General features: G+C 39.6%; 1 protein-coding gene across 1 annotated transcript in view; it reads left to right on the forward strand.

The window, feature by feature from the left end:
- Positions 1–14,421, forward strand: part of pibf1 (progesterone immunomodulatory binding factor 1) — a 75,111-nt gene that overhangs the window by 35,201 nt on the left and 25,489 nt on the right. The window contains 3 exon segments of the mRNA XM_052137106.1: positions 5,897–5,982; positions 11,250–11,340; positions 11,458–11,560. Of these exon segments, the coding sequence (XP_051993066.1) occupies positions 5,897–5,982; positions 11,250–11,340; positions 11,458–11,560 (280 nt within the window).

A 14,421-nucleotide genomic window follows, 5' to 3' on the forward strand; every position in this document is an offset into this window, starting at 1 on the left:
AGCTGGAATCCTTCCACCACTCAGACTGTGGACTGAAGAGCTAATTTCCCTGATGAGGTTCTGCATTAGTTATCTAACGATACGCACATGTTATGTCTTCTGACAACCTTTTCTAAAGTCCCTAAAGCATGCAAAGTTTTTTTGACAAGAGCGAAGTACAAATTTACAGTGACTATAGTATCCTGGAGGGTTTTACCCAGGCACTGTAATTGTTCTTGGAGTCTCTGCTGGATTTCTGGATGGCGACTTGTCCACCTGAGGCTGGCAAACTGTTTTCTGAACCAAGTGGTCTCGGTGTGTCAACCTGAGCCCATGTGTCCATCATGGCGGTCAATGAGAGGATCAGGTCAGTTCAGTAGGTCCTGGCCAATTAACAGTGGTTCTGTATTAAAGGGACATAAATAAACGGTGTGTTAGCATCATCCCTTGAAAGGTAATGTTGATCCAGGCCCGTTTTATGATAGACGACCTAACTTGCGTGTAGCTTGTGATGCTTACGTTGCAGGTCTCTCTCTGTCTGTAACGGTTTGCCATGGGAAAGCTTTGCTCCATCCACCACTGCGAAGGTGTTAGAACCCATTATTTCGGAACCAGTGTCTAGTAGTGCATTGGAGCTGATGCACCCCACTACCACTACTAATGTATGTGTGCGTTGGGCATTTTATGGACAAGGAAGCCCAAGAAGGTCAGAAAAGGAAGGTGTGGCATAATAGGAGTGACTGTTTTGGGAAGCAACTTGGGCTCTCCTGTTCCCCTTTCCCCAACCTACAAAGTAAACTTTGGCGTTAGTGGGAGGGGGTACATTGTCAAGTCATGCTAACGGGGTTTAGTGCTGTGTTCCTTTGAGGAGTTGGCGGACCTGGTGAATGATGGATGAGCGTCAAGCTGTTTTTCTAACTCCATCAAGCATCTCCTTATATCCTCCATTTACCTTCTCAAATCTCGTACTCTGAGGGGGTTTGAACCCTTGTCTACCCATTCACCTTCTTGTTTGGATTTTTGTTCGAACCGTACCTTTCTTTTTGTCTGGCGAACATTTAGCTGTTTTGGCTTGGTGTGACCCTGGTGGTGTGTCTGGTCACCAACCCCTGGTTCTGTTGCCCACCCCGCTGGCGGGGTGATCGACGCTTCTGGGGTCTTGTCTTTGCATTCCCCTTAACGCAAGGCATTTAGTTGCCTTCAAGCGCTAGGTCTGCATATTCTGAGGCTTTGATTCCCAGGACTCTGGCATCGTCTGCATGCCATCGGGCAGGGCACATGCGTGTCTCCCATGCCAGTTGATTGTACCTTTTGATTTCCTGCATGTTGGGGTTGCCCATTCTGCAGTGCATCGTGACGTCATATCGCACACACACATGGAGGTTGTGAAGGAAAAGAGACTTGAAAGCTCGTTCCTCCTCCAGACCTGGTGTGTTACGTTCTTGGAAGTACGTGGTTCTCAGGCATCTGTAATACTCACACGGAGGCTCATGCCTCTTCTGTGTGATGGCGAAAGCGGCTATGATAGCGGAGGCTTCGTCGATATAAAGCAAATACTCTTCACGTAGGGCATTACACATAGCAGAGTAGCGGTCTCTAGTACCAGTCGGTAGTGTTAGCATGAACACATGGCCACTCCTTACCGTGGTCTTCCATATGAGCTTGAGTTTTTCACGCGACGACGCATAAGGCAATTCAACCAGACAGAGCTCAACTTCTCTGAGATAGTCGTCGATGTTTGAATTTTGATTACTCGGGTCAAAGCGTTCTATGTCCCTTGCGAGGGACTCGAGTTGTCGAATGCGCATGCCTTGGTGTAGGTATGATCATGTGTCGTCAGAATCATCCGAAGCACCATAGTCTCTCAGATCGCTATGGTGATGAGGACGACTTCCTCCCCTTCGTTGTGGGGGTGGAGTCCAGTCGACGTATGGGGTGTACAGCTCCCTGGCTAATGGGATCTTCCAGCTGCTTACACCACTCTGGGCTTGGAAGTAATTTCCCCCCCTCCATGCTGTGGAATCAGTCGGTTTGAAACGCAAGGTGGCGTGACTGAAACCTGACTGTAGGGGGTGACTGTAAGGAGGGAGGCCTGCGTCCAACCAGCAGGCCGCTGGAGAAGCTTGAAAGGCGTCTAGGAGGACGAAGTCAGAGACTGTACCACTAGGGGCAGCTCAGCTCCTAGCATGTGTTGTCAGATGTTGTGCTGTGCATTTCAGCTGCACTTACCTGATTTGACTCTGCTCTTAGCTGGGTGCACCTAATTGCTTCGCGCAGGCTGATATTTTCCCTCTGCTCCGCTTGGTAGCTGTTCTGCAGCTGGGCGGGCAGGGCCTGCTGCTCTGCGGTTTGCAGTTGGGTTCTGCGTTAATATAGGAGGAACATTTGGCCCAAGAGGTCCAGGATTGTGTGCTTTGGTTTTCCGACCGGGTTGTTGAAATATTTACATTTACATTTATTCATTTGGCAGATGCTTTCATCCAAAGCGACTTACAAAAGAGGAAAACATAAGCGAATCGTCTTAAGGAGACAGTGGTACGAAAAGTACCATACTACAAAGTTTCACTATCATCAGAATAGTATACAAAACAGATTTAAGTGCAACAAGAATTGTATTTTTTTGGGTTTTTTTGTGACCGGTTAAGTGCTTTTGGAAAAGATGTGTTTTTAGCCTTTTTTTAAGATAGAGAGAGTGAGTTAGCTTCACTGATTGAGTTGGGAAGGTCATTCCACCACCGTGGTATGATGAAACTGAAACTAGTTGACATAATCAACTAGTTCCTGCAATGCTTCATCACAACGACTAATATCGTAGCCGTTAAGGTTATCTATCTCCTCTACGGAGAGATAGAGGACAGCAGCGACCACACATTGCAGTGCTGGGTCGTCTGACCTCTGAGGAGCTTCAGCTCCGGCCACTTGGGGTGATTGGCGACTCATTTTACTGGGCAGTACAAATGCTCGCAACACAGTAGCTCTGATAGCTTGTTGAGTTACAGTTGCTGTAATGCTAACATGAACACACAGGTGAGAGGCTTCAACCTATGGTTTACGAGTTACTGTTATGTAATGTTTCACTGTTATGCAATTTCACTGCATTCTCTCCTTGGTGGATGTCACTTAGGTGACCTGACACCACTCTGTAAAATCTAGGTGAAAGTGTTAGAAGTTAAATAACAACAACAGCAGGCGTTGAGCAGACTATCGTAAATTTACCAACTCCTAATTCACTCTAAGAACACTTTCGCACCACTCTGGCCTATGTTTGGCAAGTCGTGAGAAGTCAAACAGAACCAAACTTGGAAGTAATGATTCAAGTTATTACTTTGGATTATCAAAGATAATAATGAATTATTAAAATTAATTAAACATCGATTAGACTTAACACTAGCTTATTGATCCTTCATATTCAACCATCATCAAAGATAATTGTCAGTTATCAAAGTCAATAGAATATTAATTATAATTAATGTCAACGGGGCACCACCCCGGAATCAGGGACTAATAACCAGACATTCAACTACAAACTAAACAGTGACGTGATTAGATATGGTAACCAAAATGAGCCTATAACACATGAGAGGACGGTATGTGTGTGTGTGTGTGTGTGTGTGTGTGTGTGTGTGTGTGTGTGTGTGTGTGTGTGTGTGTGTGTGTTTGTTTGTGTGAGAGGAATGACACGCACGATATGGCGGACGTGACTCTCGTGGAGAGTACGTCACGTGAGATTTCCGGCCAGAGAGTATGGCCGCGAATGTGGGCGGAGAGAAGCCGGGTAATGGCGTCTGTCCGTGTGCAGAGTGTCTTCATTTGTACGACTTGTGTGTGTGTGTGTGTGGTTAGTACGACAGAGAGAGAGAGAGAGAGAGAGAGAGAGAGAGAGAGAGAGTGAAAGTGGCGGCGCCGAAGCCGGTTTCGCGATCGTGGTAGAGAAGGCAACTGTTATGGATAAACACAGTGTGCCGGTCTCATCCGCGATGGCGTAAATACACAGTGGTTTGATTACAACACAGAAAACTCTCTTTTGTGGTAACAGTTTGTTACATCAATAGCTTGAGTATTATTAACAACAATGAGCAGACTCCGTGGTCCATAAACTGTACAAACAATAAACTTGATCCACAAGAATAACACACCTAAATAATCCTATCTCTGCCCAGACGTTAACCTCTTACTTGTATCACGTGGGGACGCATGTAGAACGTGTGTTCATCCGTTGTTTGACTCCGACTCCGGTTCCTCGAGGCTCGGGTGATGAGGGGGGCGTTTCCTCGCTCTGTCGGCCGGCGGAACGGCTGCTAATTCTCGGCGGGCTGGCGGAGAAATCAGCAAAGTCAACTTGATTGAAGAGGAAAGGGGATCCTTCTGTCTTCACTTCTGCAGGCAAACGGATGAAGATGCGGATTGCTCGGTGGTTTCCTTTGGATCCGTTAAAGTGTTAGGTGGAACACAATGTAATCTCAACTCGTCCATGTAATCTCAACTCGTCCATTGTATGGATGCAGTTTCAAGTTGCACGTTACTTCCTAGTGCAATGAGGCAACACCTGAGAGCAGCGATGAGCTACGTCTACGCACGGCGAGCACAGAACTGGAAGCGAGGTACAGACGATTTTCGAAGTATTTCTACTCCTGATGACATCATAGTTGAGGTGCGTTCTGTTGAGTACCTCATCTAATAGGAGTTAAGAGTTCGATCCTTTGAAATTTCACACAGTTGTAAAGTGAGCAAGGCTTCTTGGGATTTGTAGTAGGTTTTGTACTCCCTTTGTTTGATTTTGCGCGGTTTTTATCAGCAAGATTTCTGACTTTGTTTTTATGGACCTCAGTCAGGCTTTACGACTGTGTTAGGCCTTTGTCTTGTATCTGAATACATGAGGCCCAACACAAATCATATAGTTTCAGAAAATATGGAATAAAACACTGTAGCTGTATGGTTTACTTTTATGATGCCTTTATGTGCTTTTTGGAGTGTCAAAATTTTGGAACCCATTCACTTTAATTGTATGTACCTACAGAGCTGAGATATTCTTCTAAAAATCTTAATTTGTGTTCTGCTGAAGAAAGAAAGTCATACACTTCTGGGATGGAATGAGGGTGAATATATAATGAGAGAATTTCCATTTTTGGGTGAACTATCCCTTTAAGTTTGCATGAGCAAATTTGCAGAATCTTTGCTACTTCTGCTGGGATGGATGGATGGATAAACGGATAAACTGTGCATAATCTGGTGCCTTTGTCCAGGTTCATGCAGTTGCAGCTGGGTTCAGACAATGCCCACAAAACCCAATTAGAGTGATAATAAGCTGTTAATTGTTTTTATATTTTAAAGACTTAAGCCAATTGTGGTTTATCAAATTATCATTATCTTATGATTAGTGTCTGCCATCATAGATTTAAAGGTCAAGTATGTAATTTTTGCACCATCAAACAGAATTGCAAATTTTTTTTTTACAAAATGTTCAAACACTCATCTGTCTGGCATTGGTTGGACAGAATAACGGCAATGGTTGAGCCTGGTCGAGATGCTCAAATGAACAGAGCACTGTTTTGAAAGCTACACAGTGCCAAAATGCTAATGGTATCAACCTATTTATTTAATTTACTTATAGTATTATAATTTCACGTTCACCTTTAAATTTGAATGGGAAAGTCTTAAAATGAGCACTGCACTTAACCTCGCTACCATTCAAACAGCAAACATCTAAACACTAGGCATGGGTAGAAAAGAAATCTCACCCCTGAAAATAATTATACATATTTTTCAGTATCATAAAACCTTTGAGAATGGGATGTTATGTCACCACCCTTGTTAGTCAGTTTCTCAGTCTTTGTCCTGTTCTTCATTTCCTTAGACAGTTTCTAACAAAAGAGTTTTAAAGGATTCAGTTATCATCAGCTGCATCACTGAACTGCAGGCCCAGACTTCTGAGCAGCAAGCATGACGAGACATACGAGCAATTGGAAAAGGAGCTAGATGATGTCACCATGCAGGCTGCAGAAAGACAGGAGACAAATCCAGTGTCAGATGTTCTCCTCCTGCTGTGATCATGAGTCAATGTAATTGAATACCAACGAAAAGACCAAAGATTAGATAAAAACAGCACATCAAGTCAAGTCAAATTTATTTGTATAGCAATTTTCACAACAGGCATTGTTTCAAAGCAGCTATACATTAAATTATGCTATAAAAGAATATATATAATTCCAATATTAGTTATTTATGTTTAGAACTATTAGTGGCTAAAATGAGTAAACTAAGTGTTGTAGGTCAACGATTAAACAAAATGATTTTGTATGAACTATAATTTTGAGTATTAAAGACCTTGAAGTCATACCGAGTTAACAGAGGAAATACATGCAGATGCATTGTCCTTTGATTTTGGCCAATGAAGGCTTTTGTTATTCCTTCCTTTGACCAAGTTGATTTATGTATCATTCAGTGAGGAGCATCGCAATCCGGCTGGAAGCTTATGGCAGGTAATTTTGGTGAAATCAATCCTGAGCCCATGCTTCAGACAGTGGCTCATGAAGAATTCCATGTCTTTTAGTTTGCATCAATTCATCCACTGTGAAGTCCATCTTAGTAGACTGAAGTGCTGCAGTTGGTCATCATCACTCAGCGACAGTGGGAATCGGACATCAGGCAGGACCGGATATTGATCTGGATATAATCCTGAGGTTTAGAAATATAATAAATTAGCATAGATTCCATTCAATTTAAAGCAGGGTTAAAAAAAAAAAGTGTTTTCGGTTCCAGCAGACCTAACTAAAGCAGCATAACTATCAATTGAGGAATAAATTAGGTATATGCCTTGCTGAATAGATACGTCTTTAGTCTAGACTTAAAATGAGAGAGTGTGTCTGAGTTCTGAACACTGCTAGGAAAAATATTCCATAGCATTTCCAAATATGAAAACAATCTCCCTCCTTTTGTGGATTTGATATTCTCTGTATTGTTAACTGGACAGAGTTTTGCGCTTGTAGTGAGCGCAACAGATTATAGCATAATAGAAGGTTATGAAATACTTCAGAGCTAGACCTTTTGGCTTTTTAATGGGATAGAAAGGTGACAGGAAACAAGAGGGAATAGGATCAGGAAAGGACCTCATGAGCTGGGACTTGAACTCAGGTTACCCACAATGCGTCAGCACCACATGTCATGAGTGCAGCCCACTAGGCTACAGTTCTGGGAGCTGATATGATAGAATTACTTGGTTCTAGTTGGCTCTTTCATTGCCTCATTTTGAACCAACTGAAGTTTATTTATTAAACCTGCAAGACATCCACCTAGTAATGCATTACAATAATCTAGTCTTGAGGTTATGAATGCATGAATTAATTTTTCGGCATCAGAAACAGATAGCATGTGTCATAACCTAGCAATATTTCTGAGGTAGAAGAACGCAGTTCTACAAATATTGGAAATGGTTTTCAAAGGTTAGAATGCTATCAAATATAACAAAAAAATGTTTTTTTTTTTTTTGCTGTAGAAGTTGATGTTACATTACATCCATCAAGAGTCAGGTTATATTTTAGCAGGGACTAAAAACTAAATGTTTTTCATTTCGGTTCGTTTTGAGCAAAAACTGTATTTTTCAGAAGTCCCGCAGTCTCCTTTCCAAAAGGTTACCAGTTAGAACAAAATAAATTAGTGGTTAATAGCGTTCTTTTAAAATGACAGTACTCTAAGTGGTACCAATTACATTGTTGCCAGATCTCGCAAGAGAAACAAGTGGCATGGTCTGGAAAAACAAGCCCAAAATAAGACACTTTTCCAAATGTTTTTCCTGTGTGGTGGATTATCGGAATAGAAATCATCACAAGCAGTTAATTAACAGTTAATGTTTTTACAGATCTGCTTCTGAGTCAAAACCCAGCAGCATCAATCTGTATTAATGCATTATGTCTAACAATAATTTAGTGAAGACTTTGAAACAACTGAGGAATGTAATTTGTACCTCTAATAATGCTTTCCTTGTATCTGGATTAACTATGCATGTGTATGTAGTAATTGTAGTTGTTTACAGAATGTGACATCCACAACGGGCAATTAGGCAAAGAAATGTGTGATGTAGCAGTTTCCTTCAGGATCAAAGCAAATTTTAATTATTTTGGGCAAGAACTGGTGTAGTTCCAAAACTTTACTGTGGCCCTTTGGCCTTTAGTTTCATGAAAAAATTATCTGAACAAAATTAACTGGTTACCAACAATTAAAAATGTTTTCACTCCAGAACAATTGAAACTCACTTTGTTCCAGTTTTCAGTTACGTTCTGCTAAAAAAAAGTTTTAGACTTCGTTCCTTGAACCGTTTTTGGTCCCTGAAGTTTTTGGTCCAATAATTAGTACTTGATTTTTATTGGAATTGAGCAGAAGGAAGTTTCTAGCCATCCACTTTTTTATATAATTTATACATTCTGTTAATTTGGAAAATTGTGAAATTTCATCGGGTTTCAAAGAAATATAAAGTTGGGTATCATTGGCATAACAGTGAAAACTAATTCCATGCTTCTTGATAATGTCTCCTAGGAAGAGAATATTAGGGAGAAAAGCAGAGTCCCTAAAACTGATCCCTGTGGCATGCCATACTTAACTTTTATTTGATCTGAAAGTTCCTCATTTACACAGACAAAGAGGTACCGGTCAGAGAGATAGGACCTAAACCAAGCTAATGCCTGTCCACAAATGCCAATATAATTTTCAAGCCTATCCAAGAGAATAAAAGATGACAAAGATTTTTTTATTTATATCTGACAATGTCACATTAAGCATTACCAGTTCAAAATAATTAAACTTCTATCCAGACCATTGAGAAACACTGAAAATATCACTGTAAATTGTAGAAACACCTCCTCCTCGACCTTTCAGACGAGGCTAATGTTTATAACAATAAACTGAGGGAGTAGACTCATTTAAACTATATTCATCTCTTTAATCCAGGTTTCAGTCAAACAGAGCAAATCCAAACTATGATCTGTAATAATTTCATTTACAATTAGTGGTTTGGATGAAAGTGATCTAATGTTTAGTAGCCCTACCTTTATATGATGTTTATCTTGTTATTTTCAAGTTTGACATCAAATACTTGTTGGTAGTCCAGGGAACAGACAGTCTCTATATGATATGCTCTATAGGTGATTCATTCTCTATGTGTTGTAGTTTATGTGACCTGTGCAATGTCTGAAGACAGCTAGCAGATGTTCAGATTAGCCAGTTTGTCTGCTTCCGGACCTGGGCCCCAGTTAGTCAAATACTATCACTATGAAGATTATGACCCATATTACTAGAGAGGAGAGCAAAATGAATGAATTAATCCTTTGCTATTCTCTGTATACCACTCAGACATCCAACCATTCAGTGACACTAATTTAATATAAACCTCATCACCATGATGAGCAGGGAGGTGGCTAGAGCATATTACAGTGTCTGACATAATTTTTGCATGTTCACACACCTCTTTAACATTATATTTAGAGATTTCTAATTGTTACATTGTTAGTGCCAACATGAATAACAATCTTAGAAAATCTACATTTAGCATTAGCCAGCACTTGTAAATTTGATCTGATGTTAGATGCTCTGGCACCTGAAATACATTTAACAATAGTGGCTGGAGTCTCTAGAGTCACCAATAACAAGGGCGCTTTCAACATGATTCTCAGTGGGTGCATCACTGGGTGGGGAGAATCGATAGGAAATCCTAACAGGAATGGGAGGGTGGTGTCGCTTTGCCCTATGAGTATGCTGTCGAGACGTCACCCAAACAGCCAGCTGCAGGGGTTCTATTGCTGGAACCAAAGTGTGTGTGGTGCTCGCTGTGCTCCATGCATCTGAAACAGTGTCTACCATGTTCTATTTCTCACTGACCTCCGCCAGCATTCGAATGTGTGTCTCTAACTATGACATATTTGAATGGAAATTAATGTTTGAATGCACAATTAATAAAATTAAAACTGTGATTTGTCCTAGTGTGGTAATTAAATTGCAAAAGTCTATGATTTAATTGAATAAATATACAACCTGCAAGTGATACACACTGCACACCGCTCATACACTGAAAACACCTCATCATGATTATCACGAGTGTTCTTGTATGTGTGAGATGACGTAGAGAAGAGGACTCTGAAGTGCGCAGCACATACAGACTATGTATTTATTTAATTAAATCACAGCTTTAAAGGGATTAATAATCACACTTGGCCATGTAACCAACTACTTATCTGGAGGTGAGAAACTACCATCAAAAACACAGAAACACCTAAATAAAAGCTCGATTTAAATTAACTTGATGCTTAATATTACACTTGTTGGGCACAAAAAATGTCCTGAAAATATCCTGTATAAAATATGCCTTGAAAAGGCAACCCTGTCTTTAGTTTTCTGATCTTGTTTCCCTATCTCCTATCTTCTTTTTTTTGTACTCTCACTTTTTTTTTTTTTATAAAGGAAATGTCGAAAAGTTCCTAGAATTAAGGAAGAAGGTCAAATGAGTGCTGTTGAAGAATCTGTTTTATTACTATTTGTGAAACAGTTCTTCTGCTAAAACCACATAAGTGCAATGTACTTACTATTATACCACAAAAAAGCCATTATCATTAAATTCATTATCATAGCCATTGAATTCAAAGCAGGTTAAACAAGTTGCATGTTTGTTTTTCCACAGCTAAAATGTTTTGCATGTTCATAATGCCACACTTTATCAGACCTAAATATTCTTTGACAAAATACCTTTAGGGCCCTGTCCTTACACAACCCTCTTTGGAACGTCACTGAATATGCTGACGCTGAGCTGAGGTGATGTGAAAAAAACGATCAAGCCAGGTTTTTAATTAGGTGAACAACAGGTTTTTAAAACCATCTGCTTAAGTATTGATTAAGTGAATATGCTCAAATCCACATTAAAATCCAAAAAGATCTAACATCAAAAGAATGCCATGAGAAAGGAATGCAGGTTGGTACTGCATGCAGGCCTTAGGATTGTGCTTCTCAAGTCAAACCCCTCTGTCTTTTTACATTCTTTTCTCCCAGATTGCATGTAATTTTGGTTCACACTCTTGAATGTTTATTTGGTTGTAATAGCTTGCACCTGGCCGAGTCCCTAGGACTTAATGTTTAAAAACCACATCACTTATATGCACACCTCTATGCATTGTAAGAAGATAGAACATTGTTTAGTGTCCTTGTAGTGCTCTCCCTTCTGGCCATGTTGCGAGTTGGGTGGTCTAAAGACATGCTTACTCTTAAACACTTTTTGTCTCTTTTTTTTTTTGTGGAAAATGAAGATGAAGCAGAGAGTTGGCTGTTTTCATATGATTATGGTGCATAAATTCCAACAACGGCCAAGAGAAGACTGAAGCAAAGGTGAAGTCTTAGGAGGTCACTCCTCTTTGAAAACAGAAGCTCATCTTTGTATTTATTGATGATGTTTTCATGTCTATGTGAGTCTAATCATAGGTTTCTGAATGTGTGTGTGTGTAGTGTTTACTTGGCACAAAGTGTTCTGCAGCTGGAGAAACAGAACATACTGCTCAGGAGAGACCTGGACAGACAGACAGCGCACAGCAGTCAAATCTCTGAACAGGTGCTAAGTTTCACTTTTTACACAATGCTTTGAATGCTCTAAAACCTGCTCTGTAGAAGGCTTCAAAGCACAGACAATAGAGTAGACAATACAAACAATAGTTGGTACAAACCGTAAATGTTATGCTTAAGTGTAAGAAACAGACAAATTGATTTGTTTGCTTCCTTTATTCTTACTAACTGTGAGAGGTAAATAAATGAGTTTTAATTATGTCTCATCACTGAGTAAACTAGGTTTGCACTGGTCCTTGCTCTGTGTTGCACTGTGTCCTAACCATGTTATGCATTTAAGCAACAAGCAATAAAATGTTTTAATATAAGTTTTCATCCTAGAGGCCGATTTATACTTCTGTGCCAAACCCATGCAGTAGGCTCCGCGTAGTAGCCAACATGGTGGTTTGCATTTATAGATCTGTATCAGTGTGTCTGTGAGTACACAGCCAAGTGCTAGTATTAGTATATTGAGAGAAAGTGCCTTAATTTCTAAAATAATTATATATTTCATAAATAAGCAACGGCAAATGCAATTTGTGGATTTAAAATTATATATCATTAAAGATTAGTTAATCAAAATATGTACATGTTGTTACATTTTTGAAGTGGTGCACATCAGGCTATGGTGTTAGCTATGCCGTAAGCGCCATAGCTACATGTAGCCTATGGTGAAGGTTCGACACAGAAGTATATATTGACCTTAACTAGCCGTGATCGTGGCAAAGAACACAGCATTATGTTGGTCACTTTGATTTATGCGGCATCGTGCTGGGTAGCCAGCACCACAGTTCTATGTCATTGGTCTAAAACTCTGCTGCATGCTTATATTATCCATCAAATATGTTCTGACTGGCTGTGACTGTGTTGCATAGTGCAGCAATTTTCACATTCAGTTGCTTGTTGTTGGAATCTCCATCCAATCCCATCACTTCCCATCCATCCATCCATCGTCCATTAATAATAAAAGCAATTAAAGAAAAGTCAGCATGACCTTGGATTTTAAGGTAAACACTATTCATCCATATGCATACCTCCACCATGCTTTGTCTACAAATGGCCAATAATTACAGCAAATTCTGAAGCTATAATTCTCACTGAAAAGGTGAGGTTTTTATATTGCCTGTTGCCTTGTAAACTGTGATACACACAGTCTGTTCTAATGCTTAATTACCTTTCAGTTTTCAGTTTCACTCCAGATCTTTTTTATTTGCATACGGTCTTCTTGTTAGCTCTGGGCCAAAGCTCACACAAAACCAAAATCAACCATCTTAAAATGGTACGGGAAATAAAATGCCCCTAGAGATTGAGGAACATTTTGAAACTTTGGAACCTTTCAGAATTAAGATGGAGAACAGGGTTTACATTTAACTTGGCACAGTGTCTGTTATTTGTTTTTGAGTTCTCTTTATTTAAATAATTTTTGTGTTATGTTTGGATTTAGAAACACTTTTAGGGCTTTCCAATGTTTTTGTTAATTTGTACAAATGTGTGGTTTTAAAAACAGCAGAAAGTTCTACTGACTTTAGGCTACCAGAAGGATCAGCTTTCCCTTTCACCTAAAATAGTGCTTCACAAATTCCAACCTAATGCTTTACATGGATTGATTCATATGGTTATATCTCTACTAAACTCTAGTAAAGACTAGGAACATTTGTAGCCTGTTCTTAACTTAAAATAGTAAAGTGTTTTTCGTGTTAACAACTACATTTTAGATGATCACATAATTTATGTCAATGCAAACAGCAAGGGTAAAGCACAATAGAATTTTGTCAATATTAAAATACAAATTGTGTTTACTTTTACAGGGTTCTCACAGATCATTAAAAAGGCTTAAAACTTATGAAAATAGAATCTTTAAAAATTAAGGTCATAAAATGTCTTAAATGTATATCTCTTTTTCTACACGGCATTACATTTTAGGATGATGATTTACATCTAATTGCAAAATCATAGATATGGGGTTGCAACCTATGGCATGCGCGCCAGTGTTGGCACGCGGAGGGGTAAACAGTGGCAAGCCTACAACGGTGAGAGAGGAGTAGACTATTTTATTTATATAAATTCTGCTCCTGCGTTCCAATCTACATCTTGATGTGATACTTCCTCATGATCACACAGCATGTTTTCATGAGCTGAATGGGAGGATAAATGTGACGAGACTGCAGTATACCCAACAGACTCTTGCAAAGCGTGCAAGCCATTTGCAAATCATGACAGCCCTTCACTTTCGGTAAATCACGCCAGTAAACGCACCTGCTTTGCTTCGGTCAGGATGAGCGGAAGACAGCCTTCATTTCATGTTTCATTTGTTTCTTTTTGCTTACAGAACAACACATCATGTAATAAGGAAAACATCAATCCTTGAGATTTCTAACTCAGCATACAGGTAGCCTATACCCTCAATAAACAATAGTCATTCACGTCAAACATTCAAAAGTAGATTAAACGATTCAAATAGAAAACATAAACCCCCATCATGGGATTCAAAAATCTGAGTCTATTAAAATATAAATTAAACCTGGAAATACAGTTTTAGGATTTTACAGGTGCAATTCACTGAAAAGGGCTAAATGATCAGCTTGTTGATCAGCTTGTGATGTGTGAAAGGCTTGCACATGCCACGTCACATTTTTACTTTTTGTTTGGCCTCCCATTCTGATAAAAGCACACTGCGTGATCATGAAGAAGGATTACATCAAGATGTAAACTGGAATGCAGGTGCGAAAAACGTATAAATAGAATAGCCTGCTTCTCTCTCACTGTAGCTTGCATACTAGTGATTACCCAGCTCTGTGTGATTTAGTAAAATATATTTACTAATATATAACATAATATAAGAAATATTTAAGATTCCACACAATTTCAGGA

The sequence above is a fragment of the Xyrauchen texanus genome, chromosome 11, assembly GCF_025860055.1.
Source record: "Xyrauchen texanus isolate HMW12.3.18 chromosome 11, RBS_HiC_50CHRs, whole genome shotgun sequence".
In the NCBI taxonomy this organism is placed as follows: Eukaryota; Metazoa; Chordata; class Actinopteri; order Cypriniformes; family Catostomidae; genus Xyrauchen; species Xyrauchen texanus.